At 52.3% G+C, this 24,560-nt stretch overlaps 2 protein-coding genes across 7 annotated transcripts in view; one reads left to right on the top strand and one right to left on the bottom strand.

The window, feature by feature from the left end:
- Positions 1 to 9,355, top strand: part of Elavl3 (ELAV like RNA binding protein 3) — a 34,609-nt gene extending 25,254 nt beyond the window's left edge. The window contains exons 4-7 of one of the 3 annotated variants that reach the window (XM_021172240.1): positions 976 to 1,129; positions 1,239 to 1,464; positions 2,938 to 2,976; positions 8,303 to 9,355. In XM_021172240.1, coding sequence (XP_021027899.1) covers positions 976 to 1,129; positions 1,239 to 1,464; positions 2,938 to 2,976; positions 8,303 to 8,654 — 771 coding nt within the window. In that variant the 3' untranslated portion in view covers positions 8,655 to 9,355. The remainder of the gene's footprint in view (positions 1 to 975; positions 1,130 to 1,238; positions 1,465 to 2,937; positions 2,977 to 8,302) is intronic. The other 2 variants (XM_029482043.1, XM_029482044.1) reach the window with 2 other exon arrangements.
- A 3,538-nt stretch (positions 9,356 to 12,893) lies between these two features.
- Positions 12,894 to 24,226, bottom strand: Prkcsh (protein kinase C substrate 80K-H). Of its 4 annotated transcripts, none has more exons than XM_021171573.1 (18): positions 24,124 to 24,226; positions 23,679 to 23,817; positions 23,423 to 23,539; positions 22,614 to 22,709; positions 22,457 to 22,514; positions 20,587 to 20,704; positions 18,873 to 19,002; positions 17,003 to 17,087; positions 16,637 to 16,715; positions 15,982 to 16,068; positions 15,661 to 15,798; positions 15,471 to 15,567; positions 15,126 to 15,195; positions 14,875 to 14,964; positions 14,427 to 14,501; positions 14,244 to 14,343; positions 14,001 to 14,151; positions 12,894 to 13,228 (listed from the first exon to the last, which is right to left on the bottom strand). In XM_021171573.1, the coding sequence occupies exons 2-17, from the start codon at positions 23,755 to 23,757 to the stop codon at positions 14,005 to 14,007; spliced, it is 1,566 nt and encodes a 521-aa protein (XP_021027232.1). In that variant the 5' UTR covers positions 23,758 to 23,817; positions 24,124 to 24,226; the 3' UTR covers positions 12,894 to 13,228; positions 14,001 to 14,004. The 4 variants fall into 4 exon arrangements, with proteins under 4 accessions (XP_021027232.1, XP_021027228.1, XP_021027231.1 ...); XM_021171569.1 differs by having other exon boundaries at positions 15,640 to 15,798; positions 24,128 to 24,226; XM_021171572.1 differs by having other exon boundaries at positions 24,128 to 24,226.
- Positions 24,227 to 24,560: the final 334 nt, after the last annotated feature.

Here is a 24,560-nt window from a genome sequence, read left to right as displayed (position 1 = left end):
AGGCTGGCCTCGAACTCAGAAATCTTCCTGCCTCTGCCTCCCAAGTGCTGAGATTAAAGGCATGCACCACCACACCCGGTTTAGTCAGGCATTCTGGCACACACCTTTAATCTCCACATTTGAGAGGCCGAGGCAGGACCTCTGGACTCAAGTAAGGCCACCCTGGCCTTACTGGTGAGTTTCAAGACAGCCAGGACTACACAGAGAAACCCTGTCGGAAGGAAGGAAGGAAGGAAGGAAGGAAGGAAGGAAGGAAGGAAGGAAGGAAGAAAGGAAGAAAGGAAGAAAGGAAGAAAGGAAGAAAGGAAGAAAGGAAGAAAGGAAGACAAGAAAAGAGAAGAAAAGAAAAGAAAAGAAAATTTTCATTATTATTAATTATTGGTGGGGGGGTAAGCAGTCAGGCCTTTGGGAGCCATTGTCTTCTCCTTCCACCATTGGTTCTGGGGAACAAACTCAGGCTGTCAGAGTTTCCTGTAGAGCCATCTCCCCAAGCTCCTGCTTTGTTCTTTGAGACAGGGTGACATGTGGCCCAGGGCACGAGGGCACGCTTGACCTTAACATATAGTAAAAGGTCTTTTTTTTTTTTTTTGGTTTTTCGAGGCAGGGTTTCTCTGTATAGCCCTGGCTGTCCTGGAACTCACTCTGTAGACCAGGCTGGCCTTGAACTCAGAAATTCGCCTGCCTCTGCCTCCCGAGTGCTGGGATTAAAGGCATGTGTGTGCCACCACGCCCGGCAAAAGGTGACTTTTAATTTCTGGTCGCCCTGCCTCCATCTGCCTGGCACTGGGGTGATGGGTGTGTATTACCCTGTTTCTGTGGTGCTGAGGATGACTGACAAGCTGGCCACTCACTCACTCAGCCCCGCCCCAGGCCACGTGCTAAGCAAACTAGTGTGTGTGTGTGTATGTGTGTGGGGGTGCATTTCTGAGGCTTGTCAGTTTCTATGACCCTCACTGTCCTCTGACCCCCGCCCAGGTGTCCTATGCACGTCCCAGTTCTGCCTCTATCCGGGATGCCAACCTGTACGTCAGTGGCCTCCCCAAGACCATGAGCCAGAAGGAGATGGAACAGCTCTTCTCCCAGTACGGCCGAATCATCACTTCGAGAATCCTGCTGGACCAGGCCACAGGTCAGAATGCAGGAAGGGAGGGTGCACTGCACACGGGTGTCCCAGGGAGGGGAGAGTCATGTGGGAAGGGACAGAGCACCTGAGACTAATGCCCTCACACCCCTGGCAGGTGTCTCTCGGGGTGTGGGATTCATCCGCTTTGACAAGAGGATCGAGGCAGAGGAGGCCATCAAGGGACTGAATGGGCAGAAACCACTGGGTGCTGCTGAGCCCATCACGGTCAAGTTCGCAAACAACCCAAGTCAGAAGACAGGGCAGGCCCTGCTCACCCACCTGTACCAGTCCTCTGCCAGGCGCTACGCTGGCCCCCTGCACCATCAGACACAGCGCTTCCGGTGAGCCAGAGTCCCCAGACCCCAGGCCAGGTGCCTCAAGCCTGCAGCTCTTCCTGAGCCTGTTTCCTGCACAGAGTGGGGACCCGGGGACACCCCACGATCAGGAACATGGCCTAGTACATAGGCAGGAGCTCAGTGCATGCTGGCCGCAACACTTGGCAACAAATTGAGGTCCAGTTGTGGCCTTCTGTCTTTCTCTGTCTGTCTGTCTGTCTGTCCGTCTGTCTCCCCCACCCCACCCCATCCCCCATGTCTTGGTTATGGTTTCTATTGCTATGGTAAAGCACCATATTTAAAAGCAGTGTGAGGATAAAGGGGCTTAGTTCATCTTACAGCAAGCAGCCCACCACGAGGGGAAATCAGGGCAGGAACCTGGAGGTGGGGGCTGAAGCAGGGATCATGGAGCACTGCTTACTGACCTGCTGCCCGTGCCGTGCTCAGCCCAGGCTCGGCTGCACAGAGGCGGCATAGCCACAGTGGGCTGGGACATCCCACATCAGTCAAGGAAATCCCTCAGTCTTGCCCGCAGGCCAATCTGATGGAGGCAGCTTCTTGATTGAGGTTTCTCTTCCTAGCTGACAAAAAACAAGACAGTAAGCAAAAAGAATGAAAAAAACAGCCCGGACACCCCATCTCTCCTGTTCTTCTCTTTCTCTGTCTGTCCTGTCCTTTCACCTCCATCTTCCTCTGTGTGCGTCTGCCTTTTTAAGCATCTGTGTGTCTGTTTCTCATATTCAGCTACTCTTTTGGTCTTTCTGTCTGTTTCCTTTCTGTCTGTCTGTCTTTCTGCTCCATGTCTCTGTCTCTCTCTCTGCCTGTGTGTTTCTCTTTCTTTCCTTGTCTCTCTTTGTCTCTCTTTTCTCTGTCTCTGCCCACCCACCACCACACATGGGTCCAGCTGTGCCTCAGTTTTCTCGTGGATAATGCCACCACCAAAGGTTTCCTCTCATTGTGTCCTGGCCATGATCTGTGTGGTAGCTGGGTAGAGCGGCTTGTGCTGGGCCATTTTACTGAGAATCCTTCACCCCAGATGGAGAGTGTACAAGCCCAAAATAAGACCTGAACCCAAGATCCAAACTAGTCACTCTCAGGCACTCCCCAGTGGGCGATCAGTGGGAGCCCCTGGTGGACCTGGGATGGCCCAAGCTGCCCACCCCCTGCAGACTCAGGAAAACCTCCCTGCCACCTTTGTAAGCCCTCCTCTTAAGCCAGAGATCTTAGCCCCTTCATCCTCCGGCAGGACCCAAGGGGGTAGCCTGAAGTGCAGGACAAGGACATTCAGCCTGGCGCCAGCAGGGATACTGAGAAGCAGTCCCAAATGAGTGAGGTTCCGTGCCAGGCAGTGTCCAGCCGGGCTGGGAGCAGGCGGCGGGGGCAGGGCCCTGCTGAAGGCTATGGGGGTGGGGAGGACTGGCTGTCACATCACAGGGAGTGGGTCATAGGCCACACTGACAGCTGCTTCTGCCTCCACAGGCTGGACAATTTGCTCAATATGGCCTACGGAGTCAAGAGGTAACAGTGCCCCGCCGTACTGTCTCCATCCCTCATAGCCCCTTCCCTTGGTGACCCTCCTCTAACTCCCCTGCATGTACCTTGTCTCTGGGACTTCTGGGTAGCCATTTCTGCCTGTCTAGGAGATGATAGCTCTAAGACTATGAGCAGAGCCAGAGTCTCAAGGGAGCAGCTTTGGAAGGATCATGGAGGCCTTGCTTTCCACGGTTCTTTTTTTTTTTTTTTTTTTTTTAATAGTATTTTTTGAGGGTTTTTAAAAAACGTTTTTATTTTTATTTCATAGACAATGATGTTTTACCTGCATGTATGTCTGTGTAAAGTGTCAGAATCCCTGGAACTGGAGTTAAAGACAGATGCAACCTGCCATGGGCTTGCTGGGAATTGAATAGGTTCAATTGCCTGTTAGAAGAGCAGCCGGTGTTCTCAGTGGCCTGAGCCATCTCCCTAGCCCCTTACACATCTCTTTTTATTATCTCAACAAAATAGGCATTTGTGCCCCTAGTTCCAACATTAACCCTCTGAGAGCCACTGATAACTTATTGTTTTGGATGCTAGGAACGGGAACCCTGGGACTTCTGCATACTAAGCCTGCACTGAGCCATGCCCCCAGCCCCTCACTGGAGGATTCTAAGCAGGGGCTCGATAGCCATTTCCTGAGCCCCAAACATCAGCTACCATTGTTGGCTTTCCTCAAATTCCATGGAAGACTCCCTTGCCTCCCCACAGTTGCTGTGAACCTTGAGCTCTTCCTAGCTTCACCCACAACCCTGCTCTGTGAAAGGTTCTGTGTTGATGTGTCACAGCTGTTGGGAACATGTTGAATATCAAATGCTGGGTTTGAGGCCAGGGTATAGCATGGTCCAGACAGACGAGATCCCTCTTGAACATGAATTGAGATAGAACACAGTGCTTGGCACATAATAAAAGGTGGCCATAACAATCCTGCCACTGATGTTCCTGGTCTCAGCCCCACAGGAATGAGATGTGGTGCTCAGGGAAGTGCAGGGGCAGCATAAGGGATGATGGTGACCCAGGAGAGACCTGGAGGTCACCTAGCAGAAGGAACAGCTGGTGAAAGACTCAGAACAGGGAGGGGCTAAGTCCCATGTGGTCCTGGTTGTGTGGGGTCCAGACTTTGAGAGTCGTCTCCCCACGCTGAGTGACTTAGCTCTGAAGGTGAGGGAGTCAGTGGGAATGCAGCTTTCTATCCTTTAATTGATTTAGACACAACCAACCAAGTGTTACCTGACAGATGAGACAGCCGAGAGAACAATGTCAGGAGCATGGTGGTGACATGGACAGTTGTCCTCCTTCCCCATCAGGGTCACATCTCCAAGACTCCTTGTGGACACCTGACAGAGCTTAGCATGGGAACCTGTATTGGTCTTAGTTACTTAGACTTAGACTTGTTTGTTGTATGATTGTTTATGAGACAGGGCTTCACTGTATAGCCTGGTGTCCTGGAACTCACTCTGTAGACCAGGCTGGCTTGGAACTCACAGAGATCCACCTGCCTCAAGAGTGCTGTGATTAAAGGCATGTGCATGGACTTAGATGATGATGATGATGACCATCATCATCATTTTGTACTGGAGAGGATGCTCAAGGCCTTTTGAATAAACACTAAGAGCACACAGCAGCCCTCCCTATGTCTCCTGACACAGGGCCTCATGTAGTGCTGGCAGGCCAGCAGCCCTGAGCTCAGCATGTCCTTGAGCCCCTGCTCTCTTTGCCCCTCCCTCCTGAACATGAGGTTGCAGGTATGTTCAGTTTATCCTTTTACTTTGTATTTTGAGCTTGTGATTCTCCTGCCTCAGCCTCCTAATGATAAACCTGTACCACCAGACCAGCTTCCTCTTCATGACTCACACATAGATGTGTCCTTTCCTTAGATATTAGTCACCTCAGCATATGATCTATTTTCTAGAAATGGAGACCTTTCACCTTTTTCCTTAAAGGAAACATTTTACCAATTTCTTCTAGGCATCTCTAAATCACCAGTATTAACCATGAACTAATTAAAATAAGGATTCCTTAGCCTAGAAACCCTGATTTTAGACAATCAGTCTGACAGTCAAATAGCTAAGTGCTAATGGGAAGGCAACATACACTGCTTGGATACACTGAACACTATGTGAAGTTTCATCATGCCACTCAAAGCAGTGCAGTCTTCTCTTTGGCTCTCCTGAATTATCCTCTTTTCTTTTCTTCCACCTCCTCTTTCCCTCTTTCCCTCCCCCTCCTTCCCTTCTTCTAGACAGTCTTACTATGTAGCTCTGGCTGGACTTGAACTCACAGAAGTCCCCATCTCTGCCTCCTGAGTGCTAGGTGAAAGGCATGTGCTACCACACAAAGGCCTTTTGCTACTGCTGATTCTGCTTCCGCTTCCTCCTCCTCGTCGTCGTCGTCGTCGTCTTCTTCTTTCTTCTTCTTCTTCTTCTTCTTCTTCTTCTTCTTCTTCTTCTTCTTCTTCTTCTTCTTCTTCTTCTTCTTCTTCTTCTTCTGTTTTGAGGTTTGTTTAATACGGAGTCTCAGGTATCTCAGACTGACTTCAACCTTGAGGTATAGATGAAGATGAGCTTGAACTCCTCATTCTTCTGTCGCTGCCTGCCAAGCGCTGGAACAACACACATGAGCCATCAACCATCACCATGCTTGGCTTTTTATGAAGTAGAGGCAGGGATGGGGTAGTCTGGGGCTAGGGAGATGGCTCAGTGTGATACAAGCAGAAGGACCTGGGTTCAGATCTCCAGCACCTGTGTAAAACCCAGGTAGTGCATAACAGAGACAGGCAGATCTGAGAGAGAGAGAGAGAGAGAGAGAGAGAGAGAGAGAGAGAGAGAGAGAGAAGAGGGGAGACAGAGAAGGGCAGATCCCAGGGTCAAGAGTGTTCGTTTTGTGACTCATCCTTCCAAGAGCTGGGCTTACAGTCCTGAGCCACATCACCACATTGAATATGCAGCTTTAAACTTATGAAGGGAGACAGGTAAGATGGCTCAGAGACTTGCCGCACAAACCCGACCACCTGAGTTCAATCCCCAGAAGCCACATAAAGGTGGAAGGAGAGACCCAGCTCCACAGACTTGTTCTCTGAGCTGCATGCATGTCATGGGATGTGTGCTCCCCTCACACACACATATACTTGTCCTCTGACCTGCACGTGTATCATGGGATGTGTGCTCCCCTCACACACACACATACTTGTCCTCTGACCTGCACGTGTGTCATGGGATGTGTGCTACACACACACACACACACACACACACACACACACACTTGTCCTCTGACCTGCACGTGTGTCATGGGATGTGTGCTACACACACACACACACAGACTTGTCCTCTGAGCTGCACATGTGTCATGGGATGTGTGCTACACACACAAACACACACACACACAGACTTGTCCTCTGACCTGCACGTGTGTCATGGGATGTGTGCTACATACACACACACACACACATACACACACACAGACTTGTCCTCTGAGCTGCACTTGTGTCATGGGATGTGTGCTCCCCTCACACACACAGACTTGTCCTCTGAGCTGCATGTGTGTCATGGGATGAGTGCTCCCCTCACACACACACACACACTAATAATATTAATAATAACAATAAAATTATACTATAAATCCCTGATGGCTGTATACCTTCTGATCTTCATAACTCAGAAGGCAGATTCAGAAATATCACAAGTTTGAGGCTAGCCTGGGCTATGTGGTGAGATCCAATTTCAAAAACAAAACAAAACATGGGCTAGAGAGATGGATGGCACAGAGGGTAGCACTTGCTGCTACTGCAAAAGATTCAGGTTCAGTTCCCCAAAGCCACGTGGTGACTCACAACCATCTGTGACTCCAGTCCCAAGGGTTCTGTCACTGTCCTCCAGCTTCTGTAGACATCACATATGCATGTGTGTCACATACATACATGCAGGCAAGCACACATAGAAAACAAAATCGATCCAAATTTGGCATCCCACCCACCTTTAATCTCAGCTCTAGGGAGGACCTCTGAGTTCAAGGTCAGCCTGGTCTACATAGTGCCAGTACAGGCAGAGCTACACAAAGGAGCATTGTCAGGAATAACCAAAATAAACAAATAAATCCAAAAAAAATTTTAAAAGCATCAACAAGCAAACAAAACCAATTTGTGGACTGTTTGTTTTTGGAAATTTTCACTTAATATGTGCAAACCATAGGCAACCATAGGTAATGAAATGGAGAAAGAAAACTTTTGCTCTTTATGATTTGGATAGAAAAGATCAGAAAGGCAGACAGATGAGGAGGCCATTTTCAAGCAATAAAGGAAGGTGCTGGACCTGCTAGGCTCACAGAGGACACCGTGCTCTGCTCTTGTAAAACTAGTTTCCACTCTTGCAGGGTAAGCCAAGATGGAGTCAGAGTTGTCAGGGCAGGGCAAGTGTGGGCTAGGACCACATCATGGAGGCTGTGGCAAGAACTGCAACCCAGCTTGAGGCTAGCATGAGGTACAGATAGTCTCTCTCTCTCTTTTCTCTTTGTCTGTCTTCCTCTCTGTCCCCACCCCCTCACACACACACACACACACACACACACACACACACACACCATTGATGGGTAGCTCAATCAGAAGAGTGCTTGCCTGGTATGCACAAAGCTTTGTGTTTTACCCCAACACTGCATAAGCCAGGTATGCAGTGTCTTAGGCCAGGTGTGCAGTGTCTTAGGCCAGGTGTGCAGTGTCTTAGGCCAGGTGTGCAGTGGCTTAGGCCAGGTGTGCAGTGGCTTAGGCCAGGTGTGCAGTGGCTTAGGTCAGGTGTGCAGTGTCTTAGGCCAGGTGTGCAGTGGCTTAGGCCAGGTGTGCAGTGGCTTAGGCCAGGTGTGCAGTGGCTTAGGCCAGGTGTTCACTGCTAGTTTTCGAGAGGTATTGCCAGGAGAAGCACAAGTTCAAAACCAGCAGGCAGGAAGAAAAAACAAAACCAAGAAGCCATCTGTGACTACATGGCAAGCAGCCCTTGTGTGTATATATAGCCAACTGAGCTATACAAAAAAGCTGAGTGAAAAGGTGTCCCTAGGGAAGGTTGGTTCAAAGGTCATGAGATCAGGATAAAGATGGCACTTAGGATCATGGGTGGTTGATATTTGGAGAGCTTTGAAGGTAAAGAATCTTTGCAGGTCAGGGACTGGTGTCTCAGTGGGGTCAAAGACAGGTAATGGAGTCACAACCAAGTTAAGAGGCTACAAGGGTCTTACATGTGTAGCACACATGGTATGAAGATCTCCCAGTGGGGGAGTCGGAGGCATGCTGGGGACCAGGGCAGAGCCCGCGTGACCCCCAAAGTAGTCCCCTGTCGCTCATCGCCAGGTTCTCCCCAATCGCCATCGATGGCATGAGTGGCCTGGCGGGCGTGGGCTTGTCCGGAGGCGCTGCAGGCGCTGGCTGGTGCATCTTCGTGTACAACCTGTCCCCAGAAGCTGATGAGAGCGTGCTGTGGCAGCTTTTCGGACCCTTTGGGGCGGTCACCAATGTCAAGGTCATCCGAGATTTCACCACCAACAAGTGCAAGGGTTTCGGCTTCGTCACCATGACCAACTACGATGAGGCTGCCATGGCCATCGCCAGCCTCAACGGCTACCGCCTGGGCGAGCGCGTGCTGCAGGTGTCCTTCAAGACCAGCAAGCAGCATAAGGCCTGAGCATTTATCGCCCTCCCTCCCCGGGCAGCAGAGAGAGAGAGAGAGAGAGAGAGAGAGAGAGAGAGAGAGAGAGAGGAAAAGAGAGAGAGTGTGCGCAATCTCGAGAGCAGGCAGACCCATACACCTGCATAAACACCACAGGGTGAGCATCCGGATGGGGAGGGTCTGCAGGGAATTGAGGGAAGGGTGTCCCCACCCTGTTCTCCTTGCTTTCCCCACCTCAGGCTGGGGCTTGTTCACTCTCTCTTCTTGGTTTGGTTCATGGTGATGGCTTTTGTTTCTTTTTTCGGCTAAAACAAAAAGAAGAAAGCAGAGAGGAGACCCCCCCATCCCACCTCACCCTCACCACCCTGCATGGGATGGCTTAGGGGACACAATGGTGCCCTACTCAGGCCTCCCTTGCCCAGGCCTGTCCTATACCGAGAGAAAGGGGAGGGAACAGGTTTAAAAATCCCCAAAACGGCAAAAAACAAAAAAACAAAAAAACATGAAAGAGGGGTGTGGGCATCCCCATCCCCCGCCCCAGTCCCTGAGCAGAGAACAGGGAGCAGAGTTGGGGCAGAGCAGGAAGCAGAAAAAAAAAAGGGTGGGGTGGGGTGGGAGGGGAAGAAAAACTCTATTTTTGTAAAAAGGGAAAAAGACCTCGTGGAGAATTTTTACTGGGGATTCTTGAACTTGAAAAAAAAAATCACAAAAAAAAAGACAAAAAAAAAAAAAGAAACTATTTTGGCAAGTTATGTTTACCAACTATTGGGGCAGGGGTGCAGGGAGCAGGGCTGAGGGCTGAGAGTCCATAGGGCCAGCATCACAGGTATACACACACACACACACACACACACACACACACACACACACACGCGTGCACATAAGCAAACATGGCCACAGGAAAGGAAGGACATGCACTTGGACCTTGGAGACACAGATACACAACACATAGATACAGAAACATTTCAGGATACATTCAGGATGACCAAATCCACACCAGAGAACGGAGACACAGACAGACCTTTGGCGCTGCATAAACAGAGATACAGACGTTGGCTGCTTGTCCACAAAACCATGTGATGTGTGAAATCCACTGTGACAGATCCATTTGGATGTAAGAATCTGGATGCCAGTCCCCAGTGAGAGCTGGGGATGTAGCTCAGTTGGTAGGACACTTGTCTAGCTTTCCTGAAGCCTGGGTTCTTCCCCAGCACTGCATAAACCTGGTGTGGCACACAGACCTCATTCATTCTAGTGCTCAAATGCAGAGTCAGATCAGATCAAGACTAGCCTTGGCTACATAGTGAGTTTAAGGTCAGCCTGGGCTACATAAGACCCTCTCTCAAAATGCAAAACCAAATAGGTCACCTAGAAGCATACAACACCCAGGGACAAAAGCCCATGTCCACAGCATCCTTATAGGCCCAGACAAGGTGTTCCTACTTAAGCCCCTGGCCCAGTTACTTCCTCCAGCCAGGCTGGTCTCACCACTTCTCCCTGGGTCCCCAACAAGCCCCACCCTTGGGTTCTCTACACAAACTCCTTAGCCCACCAGGGGCCTCCCTGCTGCCCAACACACAGACGTACACACATGGCGTCCATGCATCCAAACACACGATACCTCGTTCTACTTTGGCATCACCGTGGGCTGGAGGGGGCTCTCACTCCCCACAACACTGAGGCCAAAGGACCCCCTGTCCCTGGGTCTGGGGAGAGGTCTGCAGTCCTCCTCCCTCAGGTAGGGCCAGAGTGCTCCCTACCTGCAAGCAAGCACCCAGCACACTCCAGCAGACCCCCCCAAGGGGTCCCCCACCCCATCCACTTGTCGCCCTCTTTTGATTGTTGGGTTTTTTTTTGTCTTTTCCGGATTGTGGGGGAATCATGGATGCAGCCTTCGAGAGCCCCGGCCCGGCTTCTGAATGGATTTTGCAGCCATACCCCCCCCACACCCTGACTTTTCATTCTTTTATGCAAGTTCCAACAGAAGCCACAGGCTGGAGCCCTGGGAGCCCCAAACCTTCAACCCACCCCACAGTGGGCCCAGTCACAACCAAGAATGGTGAAGCCCCTCCCCCACTCTACACTCTAGGTTCTAGTTGCTTTCTTCCGGTGTCCTCTGCGTTTGGTGTCTGGCCACGGCCCCATTTGAGCGTCCAACTCTCTCTCCCCACCCCTCCTGGTGTTGTTCTTAACCGTCTGTGGAGTTTCTGCTGCAAGGAACAAAAAGAAAAAAAATTTTAAAAAAAGACCAAAAAATAAAAAATGAAAAAAAAAAAAAGAAGGGAAGAAAACTCAAAAAGAAGATGAAATATAGCAAAAGGAAAGAAAAGAAAAAAGAAAAAAACCACACACAAAGACGATTTAAAAAAAAAAAAAGGAAAAAAAAAAAAGATAAACTGTCACCAGTTAACTTTCTTGTACTTTTTTGCTGAATTTAGCTTCATGTAGTTTTAACTTATTGCTGTGTTAACTATTTATTCTCCTTGTTGGCCTGTAAGGACCTTTGTGTATATTTCTGTTCCTTCATGAGTTTGCAGGTTGAAGGGAGCTGTTCCTTTTCTTTCAGTTTTGCTGAGATGTGGTTATGCCTAATTTATTTATACAAAGGGGAAGTGGAGTCATTAAAGTAATGATTATTAATAACAGTAATGGTAGCAGAGTGCCCCCCGGGGGTGCCATGGGCTCCGAGGGGTGGGGTGGGGTCCCCACAGCTGGCGGTGCCCGGGGCTCTCAACGGGATTGTTTTGCTATTGTCTTGAGAAGTTTTTCTGTCTATTTAGCTGGTGAACTCTAGCTTGCTCACGATACACCGAACCTATTTATTCTGGTGGTTTCTAAGTCTGCCCTCCCACTCCCCACTCCCTCCCAGCAGGCCAGGGACTCCTCACCTCCAGGAGGGTCCAGCCCCTTCTTCCCCTGCTGTTTCTGGGGTCTCCCCTGCCCTCCGCACATGCTGGAGGCATCCGAGCAATAAGGGCTGGGTTTGTCCCCCACCCTGGGGGGAGGATGGGCTCTGAAGAGGGGGCACCTCCCCCCACCCCTCCCACCAAGGCCTAGGTCCCTGTTGCCTCCAAGACTGGGAGGAGGGGACTTTTTTTTCTAGGACACAAAGCTTAGCCCAGCCAGGTCCCCTCCCTGGAGGCCAGTCCCCCAAGAGGGCCAGGCCAGGGGCTCCCAGGGAGAGGGGCCCTTGGGTCTTCCAAAGTCCCTGGGGGGTTGGGGCAGGGCCAGTGGGAAGAGGGCTCAGCCTCTAACCCTTCCTTCATCCTGTTTATTGGGAAAGTTTCAAACATGACAGTCTATGTTGGAGGTGATATAAAGAACTGTAGAAAAAAACCATAAAACAAAAACCAAACCTCAACCCGAACCCAAGAACACTTCAAGTTGCGTTAGACATTTCTTACCGAGCCCCCAGGCCTGGCCGCGGTAACTGACTTTTACATGGGATTCTTTAACTATTTGTACTTTTCATGCCAGAAAATAAAAAGTTCAGAATCTTAAGTCTCAGGTGCTCTGTGTGCCACTGTGGCGGGGTGGTAGGCCTTTGTGCTGGAACACCGGGGAAGGATGGCATCTGTCCCTGGGCCAGGGTCTCTAATGATGGCCTCCACTCAGCAACAGAAGTTGACCGAAGCCTACTATTAGTAGGTGCTGGACATCCTCACTGTTGGCTAGCCTGTGGTCCTGCAGGATCTGAACATGGTTGCTTCCCAAGTGTTAACATTGTAGATGTGACAGAACAGATGTGGGCCTGACGTAGTTCAAGATTCCAGTCCACCAGGCAATGGTGGCTCACACTTTTAATCCCAGCACTTGGGAGGCAGAGGCAGGCGAAGTTCTGAGTTCGAGGCCAGCCTGGTCTATAGAGTGAGTTCCCAGGACAGCCAGGGCTACACAGAGAGACCCTGTCTTGAAAAACTGTGGGGGGGGGGGAGTCCAGTCCATCTGGCAGGAGCCTGAGGCCACAGTGCATCTGCAGTCAGGAAGCAGAGATAGCTATGGGGTCAGAGTGCTTACAGCAGGCCTGATCTCAGCTCCATCCCTGGCTTGTCTCTTAGGCAACTTGGGTGCTGTCAGGCTGACAGCAGTCTCCAGCGCACTCCACACCTGCTGTCCGCTCACCTGTCCAGTTCTCACCCCCTATGAAGAAGGCAGGCCTAGCCTGGCTTACTGGCCCATCCATGCCTTGGGAGACTAAGGCAGAAGACAATCTGAGGTTAGCCTGAACTACATAGTGAAACCAACAGAAAAAAATGAAATTAAAAAACGGCCACACAATGTGGACGAGTCACATTTATTGTTCTGAGGTCACAGGTCAAGTCATCCATTTATCTCCCACCAGTCGGGGAGGCAGGGGTGAGGTGGGGTGCAGGGACTGACCCCCTCAGGAATCCAAGCTAGGCGAGTTCATTATTCATCTCTGGAGGCCACTGGGGCCTTGGGAACATGGCTTGGCTAGCCTGGGCCAGAAGTGGGCCTTAGAGCCCCTCGGGGTTCCTGCTACCTGGAGGATGGCCAGGAAGCCCAGGGTGGGCAGGCCTTGGTCTGCAGACTTCAGGATCAGTAGACTGGTTGCAGGCCTTGAGGTTCTAGGAGAGAAGACAGAGATGGGGCTGGGATGGAGTCACTGCAAGAGCATGCGCAAGCCCCTGAGTCAGCCCCAGCACTGGACAACAGCGGGGTTCAGCTGGCAGGCAGACTGCCTAGCACGCAAACACACCTGGGTTCAGCCTTCAGCACCACAACCCCCCGGGCACGTGCTGTAGTAGAGGCAGGACTGACAACTGCCTGGACTATGTAACAAAACTCTCTTAAGAAGCACTTGGGGAGGAGTGGGGGAGGGCTGGAGAGATGGCTCAGCGGTTAAGAGCACTGACTGCTCTTCCAGAGGTCCTGAGTTCAATTCCCAGCAACCACATGGTGGCTCACAAACATCTGTAATGAGGTCTGATGCCCTCTTCTGGTGTGTTTGAAGACAAGGAGTGGGTACTCATACATAAAATAAAATAAATAAATAAAAATAAATTTAAAAAAATAAAATAAAGAAAGAAGCCGCAGCAGCCCTTGGAAGGCAGAGGCAGGTGGATTTCTGAGTTCGAGGCCAGCCTGGTCTACAGAGTGAGTTCCAGGACAGCCAGGGCTACACAGAGAAACCCTGTCTCGAAAAACAAAGCAAGCAAGCAAGCAAGCAATCAAGAGCTTGCCAAGATGCTCATCAGGCACAGCCTTTTATCCTAGCACAGGGGAGGCAGAGGCAGAGGCAGGTGGATCTACATGGCAAGAGGCAGGGTAACCAAGGCTGCACAGAGACTGGTTAGGAGGGCAGCAGCATCTGGACTCTGGACCAGGCAGTGTCCTTACCAGGCTACAGCTCGTCATGGTCCCCATCACTGGGTGCTTCTGGTGGCGGCTCTGGGCAGGCTGCTGGTGTCATCAGCTCCATGAGGTACTCACAGCGACTGGGCTCCGTGGTGCTGGTCACCACAGTCTCTTTGCCACACAGCAGGCGCACCTGGGGATTGGAACGGAGCAGGAGCAGGAGGTGGGCTGGGCTGGGCTGGTCAGGCCTGGATCCCCACGGCCCCACCTTGGGTAGGCACTTACTGTGGTGGAGCGGTTGGGGCCCTGCCAACAGCCTGTGCCCTGCTCGTACTTCATCGCACTGAACTTGTCATGATCAGGGCCAGCCCAGGAGCCCCATGTGCTAGGGAGAGAGCAGGGGTGCTCAGTGCCAGCCAGAGGGTGGGTGGGAGCAAGGAGAAGTGCAGCAAATCTCAAGCCACTCACCCCAGGCTGGTCGGGGAGCCCCCATGTTTGGGTTTCTGGGAGACCAGTTTGAAGGGGCAAAGCCGGTAGACATACCTAAGGGCAGGGAGGACAGGGATGAGTGCCGGGTCAAGAGCCTCACAGCCCTTCTCTGCCTCCTTAATATCCAGGCTAAAGGGCACCCCTGGACTTTGCCTGTGTCCCCTTTTTGGGACAGGGTTTCATGTAGCCTATGCTAGCTTCAAATATGCTGAAGTTGGCCTTGAACTTATCACCCTCCTTGCACCCACTCATGTATGCACCACTGTGCCCAGGCTAAAGAGGAGCTGGGGATGGAGCCCCCCTGCCTCTGCCCTTCAGTGATGAGAGCGCAGATACAAGCTGTAAGTTCTTGTCTGCCCAGTGCCCTCCCCCACATCTTCCTCCCTGCCCCTGCTGCACCCCCACCCTCTCCAGTGCCAGGATGTACTCATTGGTGGTGAGCTCGTAGCATTGGCTGTAGAGGTATGCAAACTCTCCAGAGGGACCGAAATCAAAGGAGATCTCTTGTTCCAAACTCCTGGAAAAGCAGGTTGAGTGGTGAAGGGGGAAGGCCAAGAGAGCCCAACACAGAAGGGGCCAAGTGGGGGTGGGGGGCATGGTGAGCAGAGCCAGACTGGCGCCTCCCCCAGGGAGTCGGTGGTGACTGTGACTGGGCAGAGACAGCCTTGGTGCCCATACCTGATGGACTCTTCCATCTCTTTCAAGGACCGTTCGACTTCCTCAAACTTACTCCGGGCCTCCTGTGCAGCTGAGGGAAAGGAGATCAAAGCGGGCCCCAGTTCAGAGAATGTGACAGCTGCCTCTTACACTCTAGGTCTGTCCCCAACAAGGATGGCCCCTAGGCCTGCTACGGGTGTTACAAACAAGTGCAGCCCATGAAGAAGGCGGAGTCCTGGGGATGGGAACCCAGGCATTGCAGGGGACGGGAGCACACCCTCGCTCACGGCATAGACAGGTGCTCACGGCAGGAGGGACTGACTGCTGACTGGGAGCTGGATCCCTTCCCGCCAGCTCCTCACTCACCATCGATGATAGCCTGTGTCTCCTCATCATAGGGCGGCATCTTCTCATCCTCGGTGGGGCTGGGAGGCTGTGGGGGCTGCAGTGGGGGCGGAGCCTCCTGGGGACGGGGCAAGGCCAGTCAGCAAGCAGTCCCACTTAGCCATCTGCCCATCATTCTCCCAACACACACCTTGGGCTGCTCCCCCTGCACCTCCTCCTCTTCCTCTTCCTCCTCCTCTTCTTCTGGCTCCTCCTCCTCCTCTTCCTCCTCCTCTGTGGGTGGCAACACTGGTGGCTTTTCCTCTTTGGGCTCAGTCTCCTCCGGAACAGGTATGTCAGTGGGCGGGACCTAGCAGACCCAGGAGTGTGAAGACCAACGTTGAGGGCTTGGAGAGCAAGCTCATCTCATGGCTGGGGATACTAGTTCACACATCTGGAAGAGGTGGCCTCCAGAGGGGACTGGGTGCCAGCACAGGAGGTGGTATTTTTGTGGGGTGGGGGCAGGACCACTTCCCCTCCTCTCACCACAGACCTCAGAGCGGTACTTGTCCCTGATGGCAGCCCAGACACGGTCATAGAAGGAGGTGGTGTCAGTCTGTGTGTCTCCACTGAGAAGGGCCTGTATATGTTGGGGTGGGGTCAGGGTCAGGGCCTCCACACTCTGCACATGCACTCTGCCCCAGGCACTCACAAGGAGGGGCCAGGCCACAGCAGAGGAGCAGGTACTCTGACCAGGAAGGAGGGAGAGCACAGCCCTCAAGAAAGGAGGCACCGGGGGCTGGGAAGTAAGGGGACATTAGGACAAGATACAGGCATACAGAGACACTGTGCAAGAGTGCCCATACCCTAAGGCAAGGTCCCAGAAGCAGTAGGGAGGATCCAGTTTGTGGCAGGGAAGAAGAGGGGGCAGAGCTTGGGACAGCACATATGGGACTCCCACTTTGAGGCATCACACAGAAGGGCAGAGGGGTGGCCACGCATGGGAGCAGACTCCGCAATGCCCGGTACTGGTCCAGGGTCCCACCCGTGCGCGGACAGCATCATCTGTCTCTCACTGACATGGAGAGCCACAGTTCAGGCCAGCAGCAGCTCTTGATCACAGCTGGCCCGCCCTGGCCCCACTTTACCCTCAATTCATTCTAAGCTAATGATCTCTGCAAGTCCCAAGACAAGGACAGGCTGGGTACCTGGGCCTCCTCCTCAGACAGCGCTCCATCTCCATCTGTGTCCAGCTCCGGGTGAGTCTGTAACTCAGCCAGTGAGACCCTGAGCACAGACAAGGAAGTGTGAGTCTCCTCTGGGACCTCTACAGGTGAGAGTGGGGGCTGGGCTGAGAGAGGCAGGAGGACTCAGTCAGTCTCCATTCTCCCTTACAAGAGACCTATGGCCTTGGAAGACATCTAAACCCTCAATTCCTGCCCCACCCACTTTCACCTTCGTCAACACCTCAAAATCACCCAGTGCTGACTGACAAGTGACAGACCTCACTTGCAGAGGCTGAGGCCAGGTTGGTTGGCCGGAGGAGCCCCCGTGGGCAGCACAGTCCCACTTACATCCCATCCATGTTGTCGTCCAGTTCCTGGAAGGCACTGGCTGCCAGCTCCTGTTCCCGCCGGGCCTTGGCAGCAGCTTGCTGCTCTGTGTGTGGAGGGGACACTCTTGTCACCATGTGCCACAGTGAGCCAGATCTACCACCTCCAAACCCTGTTCTGGATTAACAAAGGTCGGAGCCCTCTGCAAGGGAGGGTGGACTGAGGGACAAGGTAAATAGCTAAGGGGCCACTGAAATGGTTCAGCAGGCACAGAAGCTTGCTGCTAAGCCCGACGACCTGAGTTCAGACCCTGAGCCCCACATGGTGGAAGTCAGGCACTGACTCCTGCAGGTTGTCCTGACTTCTCCATGTGCACTACGGCACACACCTTCTCATCCTTACACACCCACAGACAGACAGACAGACAGATGTCAAGCGAGGAGTGGATAAAGCCTAGGAGGTGAGCAGTTATGAGAAGGCCTGGTTTGGGCAAGCTGGGGCAGCCAACAGATGTGTCCCCAGCTGCCAGCGACAACAACAGCGACACACACCTGGAAGAGCTCCGCACAGCTGACAGAACAGCAGCATGTTTAGCCTCACAGTGGTCAGAGGCCATCAGGGACATCTGAACCAGTACCGCCGCTCACTGCTCAGAGCCTGCAAGGCCATGAGTGATTTGTCCCAGCAGGAGCCTGCCCTCACTTTCCCTTCTCAGCATCCCTCACCTTGGTATCTGGTCTTTTCCAACTTGATTCAGGGTCTAATCTACCCTAGGCTAGTGTAGCAGAGGCTGGCCATGAAGTCTGTCTTCCTCCCTTCCTTCCTTCCTTCCTAATTTTCCTGTTTTTCATAGTGTCTCACTATATAGCTCTGGCTGTCCTAAAACTCACTCTGTAGACCAGGCTGGCCTCGAACTCACAGAGTTGAGTGCTGAGGTTAAAGATGTGGGCCACTATGCCAAGCTGACTCTGAATTCTGGTTTTGTTTTTGGTTTTTTTTTTTTGAGACAGGATTTCTCTGTATAGCCCTGGCTGTCCTGGAACTCACTTTGTAGGGACTCTGAATTCTTAATCCATCACATAAGGCTGGAACAGTAGTAGTTCCCAAGGCCTGGCTCTCCCTATGTTGTTAGAGATAGGGTCTCGCTATGTAGGTCAAGTTGGTCTGATATCTATAATCCTCCAGGGGCTAGGATGGCAGGTGCTGTGCCTGCTGGGGTCAGCAGAACCAAAATCAAAGTTAAGGTGGGGGCAACAACAGGAGCGCTTCCAACACCTCAGGAGCATGGCCTCTCCTCAGAGAGGCCAGAGCAGAGAAAACATGCATATACAGCCTCTGTGCAGGCCGAAGGCTTAGTACAGTGGTAGAGCCCCTACCCAGAATCCCTCAGTGAGGGGTGGGTGATGTGAGTGGGAAGGCCCGGGCTGGCCAAGCATCTGTGGAGCACTAGATTCATTCCCTGGATACTGCCTGAGGTCACAATCTCAAACCCTCAACTTGGGCTTAGCATCCCTGGAGGAGAAGGTCCTCAGCACCAGACGAAGGGGAAATAATCTCTAGAAAAGGACCTCTCACCACGGCCGAAAACACGCATCCCTATGGCTTCCACGTCTGATGACCAACACAAAGATAACCAGGCACACAGAGATGAGCCATCATGACAGTTAAAAAAAAAAAAAAAACACCTAACCAAACCAGAAACCAGAAACATCCTGCAGGGCCAGGTTCAAGGTCCTCCTCGTGGATATGCACTGAAGGCCAGCCTGGGCTACGCATACCCTGCCTCAAGAAGCAGGATGGGATGCAAGGGCACCCGGCTAAGGACGGGCCCATGTCAGGGGCAGCTCCTCAGGACGCCGAGTCCCCAGGCCTGAGCCTCCCCACAGCATACCTTCCCACAGCTTCCGGTGTTGGTCCTTGGCCTCCTTCTCTGGCCTCTCTGCTTCTTCTTTCGCTGCCCGCAGTGTTTCTACCTGGTCTTCCAGAGACTTCTTTCCAGCCTGAAGCTCAAGAAGCTTACTCTGCAGAAAAAGTGGCAGGCGAGAGGCAGGCTCTACCTCAGCTTTGCCCTGTCTTCCAGCCCCAAGATCTTCCCCACACACCCACATCCCAGGGTGAGACTGGTTCCCGGTGGCTCTCTGAAGAGCCCAGAGCTTGATGCAGACAGGCCATGACGCCCTGTGTGATCAGGCCCACCTGTCCCACCCCATCACTTAAACTTCACTTTCTCCACAAGTCACTTTTCCTGCCCTGAAACTCAAGGACAACATTCAGACCCCCACCCCCACATTTTCAGTTCTTTTGATCTGTAATACTTTCCACGGCTGACTTAAATTACCCTACCAATTCAAGTTAAGATAGCCCCTCCTCTGGGAAATTTTCATTTCCTGCCTCCGAGATGGGTGAGGGTAACCATGCAAGAAAGCTCTAGATACCCTGAGCTTCCCTCTCCATCAGCATCCTGTGACTTCTAGTACTCCTGAGGCAGGCACAGGTCTGGTTCTAACCTGCACAGCACCCAGTACACCCTGGATGTCTATTTATGTTCTGAGAAGCAACAGGGCTGGGTTCAGAACGGGGCAGAGCACCTGCTTCGAGCCCCAGAGTACAGACTGGGGTGTGGCTCAGTGGAGACCCCAACCTAGAATTCCCCAGTGGGGGCTGGGAGTGTGGCTCAGTGGTACAACTCTCTTGTTGTCTCAGGCAGGCTGGGGTTGTTACTTGCTACCAGAGTGTCTGCCTAGCTTGTACAAAGCCCTGGGTTCCATCTTTAAGACAAAAATAAAAGAAATTGATATGTACACATGGTGCTGAAAGCGTTCAATCCCAGAACTCAGGAGGCAGAGGCGGGTGAAGCTCTGTGAGTTTGTGGGCAGCCAGAGCCACACACTGAGTGAGACTATGCCTCAAAATAAATAAATTTAAAGGGGGGTGAGGGGAAAGTGACAACAAAAAGTAGCCCAGGCAAGGTCTGGGTGCCAGGTCTTAGCTGCCTCAGCCCTTGTGTGATGCTTTCCTGCCAGGGTCAGGACCAGGACCTGCTCCCCTCCCCTCCCCTCCCCTCAGGTAACTGTTACACAGAACTAACCTCATCAACTGGGCTCCCCAGATGCCCAGGATTTGAAAGGGCAATCACTGCCCACTGAACTTAGCAGGGGCCTGCCAGCCTCCTCAACTCAAAGATATTTTCTAATCCCACGAGTGGGAGAGAAGAGCCTGCAATCTCTCTTGGACAGACAAGAGTTGGAGTCCTGTTTTTGCACACTGGGCTTGCTTACGACCTGAGTCAATATAGCATTCTCTATTAAAATTAAGCTTGAGAGCTTTTCCCAGAACTAGGGTATTGATAACCACTAGCCCAGGTTACAAACAGTGGGGCTGAGGGTACAAAGAGATCTGTCTGTCTCCAGGAGTTAACACTTCTGTCTTATTAGCTGGAAGCTGCACACTTGGGAAATGCTCAGCCAACCACTCAATATGAACCAAGGCAGATACGAGCTCATCACAGCCCAACATCCAACGTACACTCTACCGCATTTGCCTGCCCATCACTCAGAGACCCCAGGCCCAAGAGGCTGTACCCACACATCTCTCTGGTCCCTCACCTGCTTTTCTTCCCGGGCTGTCTTCCACTCCTCAATGAGTATCTTCTTCAGGCGGAACCCTTCTCGGGTGACTTCCGCCAGCTGCTGCAGGGACTCTCTTTCCTTGCGACCCTTCTCTCTGGGGTTGACACACACAAATACCACTAAAGACACTTAGGCCCCAGCTGGTTTTCCTTTTCCAGAAGGCTGGGTGACCTGCCAGCTCCAGCCACATCCTCCCCATGAACAATGGCGAAAAAGGGAAGTTACAGAAAGAACCCCCCTCAGCCTGCCCCTCCAGGTGCTTCTGACCAAGAAGGCCTCGGCTCTGTCCCTGAGAAGACGAGAGCACACAAAGCTGCCTGTCCTTAGGACTACAGGAAGTGGTGAGGACAGGTTTGGAGGTTAGACCCCAAAGTGACCAAGAGGTGGAAGAATAAAACCCAGAGGCTCAGGCTGGTCATACAGGAGCACACCTTTAACCCCCAGCACTTGGAAGCCAGATCTCTGTGAGTTTGAGGCCAGCCTGGGCTATGTGGTGAGCACCAAGCCAGCCAAGGCCTCAGAGTAAGACCCTGTCTCATAACAAATCAAAAAGGCAAAACCAAAACCAAGAGCCAGAGATTTGTCAGGTGTGTTGACAATTACATCTGTAATTCTTGAACTCAAAATGGACAAGCAAGAAGAACAGCAATTCACGGTTATAACAGCCAGCCAAGCAAGCCTGAGGCTAGTCTGGGCTCCATGAGCCCCCCAAAATAAATCAAAGCCCAATAGGGCAGCATATAGCTGTGTTCCCAGTAACTGGAGGAGGGGTGGAATGGTCATCTACAAGTTCCAGGCCACCCAAGAGGAGCTTGACAGCATTCTCAAAAAGCAAAGTGGGCTGGGCAGATGGCTCGGTGAGTAAGAAAGCATGGTATGTAAGCTTGAGGGCCTGAGTTCAAATCCCCAGCACCCGCCACAAAAAGCTAGTTGTGGCCATACAGCTAGAACCCCAGCCTTAGGTGGGGTGGAGACGGGGGATTGCTAGAGCTTGCTGGCAACCAGCCTAGCTTAAGAGTTAGTGTAAGACTGTCTCAAGGAATAAAGAGGGAAAGAGAGCGAGAAACCCAACGTGTCCTGTCAGCATCCGCATGCACACGTCTGTACACGTGTGCTTGCTTACGTTACACTTATACATGTATACACCACACAAACACGTAAAAAAAGAGGCTGAAAAATAAAACAAGTTCTGAGACTTTAACCCAACTAGAGCTCAGCTTCAATTTGCCACAAACACGAGTCATCTGTCTTCCTGCACCTACTGTCTCGTTTTGTCCAGGGTTTTTGTTTGTCTGTTTGTTTTGAGACAGGTTCTCTGGCGAGCCAGGCTTCAGACTCACTATGTAAGCCAAGGGTGCTCTTGAGCTGTGATTACAAGCCTTCACCCTCATCTCCCATTTATAAACAGGTAAACAATCTCAGCTACCTCAGACCTAGAGGGAACTCTGGTAATGTGGGGATCCCAAGGGGCATGGCCATTGGATTCACAAAAGAATGGAAAGAGCTGTGGGGGCGCACGCTTACAGGAGGTTAAGGAAGGAGGCGCTGACTGGGCCCCCAGAGGAAGAGCCTGCATCTCTAAAGAAACTAGGGAGGAGCCACTCGCTGATCTTCCTTCCAGAGGAACTGAGTCTGGACTCTCACTCCAGCTCCAGGGGGTCACATGCCCTCCCCTGACCTCTCATGCACATAACATGAAAGTAAACCTGCCTGCCTAGTACTGGGCCTGGGACCTGTGCTGCCATACTCAGTAAGTGACAATCTTAAAAGGCAAAAGCGAGCTGAAAAAGTAAGTGGACAGGGAAACAGCCCGACTTCCAGGCAGGGGGCAGGGGGCCCCACCCACCTGCAGGTGTTCTCGCAGACCGTGCCACTGTTGTACTCGTCTGTGCCATCACAGCAGTCTGAAGCAAAGGTAAGGGCCAAGATCAGAGTGGGTGAGGCCTCCCCCTGGCTGGCCGACCTCCTTCCCCAGATCCGGGGAGGACCCGCACTGCACTTACCACATACCCCATCATTGACCCGGCTGGAGAGGATGTACAAGGGCTTGTACCCAGTGTTGGTGCAGTGAAAGCTGCCATTGGGACAAGCAGCTGTGCCTACAGAAAAAAAAAAAAAAGTTTGATTCGTGTTCCCCACGCCAGACATGCCACATTTATTTGTGGGGGCTCCAGAAAAATAAGTGTAACTCAGGTGTGGTGGTGCACGTCTGTAATCCCAGCACTCAGGAGGTGATCACAGGATAGCCCGTGGTCCAGGTCATTCTCAGCTACACTGTGTGCTCAAGGCCAGGCTGGGCCACCGGAGACTGTGTCTCCAGAACAAAAATAAACTAAAGCACAACCAAGAAGAAACTGTATCTTCAGGGGCCGGCAACACAATCCTCCAGTATTCCCCAGCTTCTCCGGAGGCCCTTCAAAAGGCCAGGCAAGTCCCCTCCACTCCTCTTTGCCTTCATCAATCCCTAGAAGGCCATTCAGTTTCCCTCCTCCTCCCACTTCTGAGAGGGTCTTCTGTTGGCTCTTCCTGACTCGAAACCTCACCTCCTCCTGAAAGTCATTCGTGGTTCCTGCAATGACATTTGCTGACTTGGTCATATACCTGGACATTTGTTCCTTTGATAGGCAATGGAAACCAGGACTGGCACCTACAAACACTGCCCCTCAGCTAATCCAAGCCAACAGGGATCTTGTTTCTGTGCCTGCTTCTGCTCACTGAGCAGGAAGCAACGGGAGGGTGTGATCCAAGTTCTTTGGGTCATCTGCGCTTAGCAGGCTCATTTAATGGACAATGGGCAAATGCAAACGCTCACCAGGCTCATCTGAACCGTCCTTACAGTCGCAGTAGTCATCGTTCACCTGATCGAATGGGATGGTGGCTGTGCCGTCCAAACAGGTGAAAGGCTTAGATTCTTCATAGAAGTGATGGTCTGGTGAGGGAAACAAGAAGCTCTGCTCAGATCTTAAATAAATATTACCTCTGTCCTACTCACTCACCAGCTGAAATGCTACGGGAAACGGAGGGAAAAGGCTGAAACGCCCCTCCCGATGCACAAAGAAGAGACTCACTGCTGAGGGAAACGCCCCGGGGTCTCTTAACTTCTACAGCCCAACAGAGGGGTAGTAGCAGCAGCGGCAGCAGCAGCATCCCGTCCGGGTCGAGACCGGAAGTGTATCCTGCGGCAGGAAGATACGCGATGGCCTCTCACTGTAGGAGAGAATGAAGAAGCATCTAATCGTTGGGAGAAGGCAGCTTACCCAAGGCCGGCCTCACCACTGCTTCCGGAAAAGGAGGGCTCAATCGGAGTTGGAGGTGCAAGGGCAGGGGGCGTCTCTCTGCCCCGAGCCAGTGGAAGAGTCTCAAAGTGAACTCAAAACCATAGGTCTCTCGGTAAAGGGGTGAAATGGGCAACTCCCGCCAAAGGCTCAAAGGATTTACGATCCCTCCACACCACCCACCCTGCTGCAACCTATAAGAAACTAGAGTGCCTTCCTCCCATCGCTACTTCATCACCTACACGAGGCAGAGGCAAAGGTCAATAGCCACCACACCAGGTTGGCTCAGCAGCCACGGTTCCTGCAGTAGAAAGAGAACGGAACGCTCCGGATACGTCACTTCCGTTTTGCTCATCCCGCTTGGCGAACGGCAACTCCCGGACGCCATGTTAGGAGTGGCAAGAGTGCGTGTGCTGGCGCTGAGGTGGCCATCTTGAGTAGGAACATGAAGACCTAGCCTTAGAGAGAACAGATCGGAAGTGTATCGCTTAATGGCGGCGTAACGTGCCTCCATCTTGGGAGTGGCGGGTTTCTGGCCCCTGCCAGCGAACACGCAGGCGTCACGTGACCGCTACGCTCGAGCCTCTCTTTCGCTGGGCCTCTTTGTGGGACCGCCCCTCTGAACCGAGTCAGCCAATAAGAGCTGTGGAGTGTAACGCGGGCGGTTTCCTTGGG

Source organism: Mus caroli, chromosome 9 (assembly GCF_900094665.2).
Source record: "Mus caroli chromosome 9, CAROLI_EIJ_v1.1, whole genome shotgun sequence".
Lineage (NCBI taxonomy): Eukaryota > Metazoa > Chordata > Mammalia > Rodentia > Muridae > Mus > Mus caroli.
The sequence above is the reverse complement of the archived record's forward strand: the minus strand, read 5'-3'. Positions and strand labels throughout refer to the sequence as shown.

Excerpts from the sequence above, each read along its gene's own strand:
- Prkcsh (XM_021171569.1), bottom strand. The coding sequence starts at position 23,757 with ATGCTGCTGCTGCCGCTGCTGCTACTACCCCTCTGTTGGGCTGTAGAA. Across the intron at positions 23,540-23,678 it reads CCGGGGCGTTTCCCTCAGCA|ACCATCACTTCTATGAAGAA; the intron begins GTGAGTCTCTTC and ends TTCCCTCACCAG. Across the intron at positions 14,344-14,426 it reads GGCTCCCCGACCAGCCTGGG|CACATGGGGCTCCTGGGCTG; the intron begins GTGAGTGGCTTG and ends CTCTCTCCCTAG.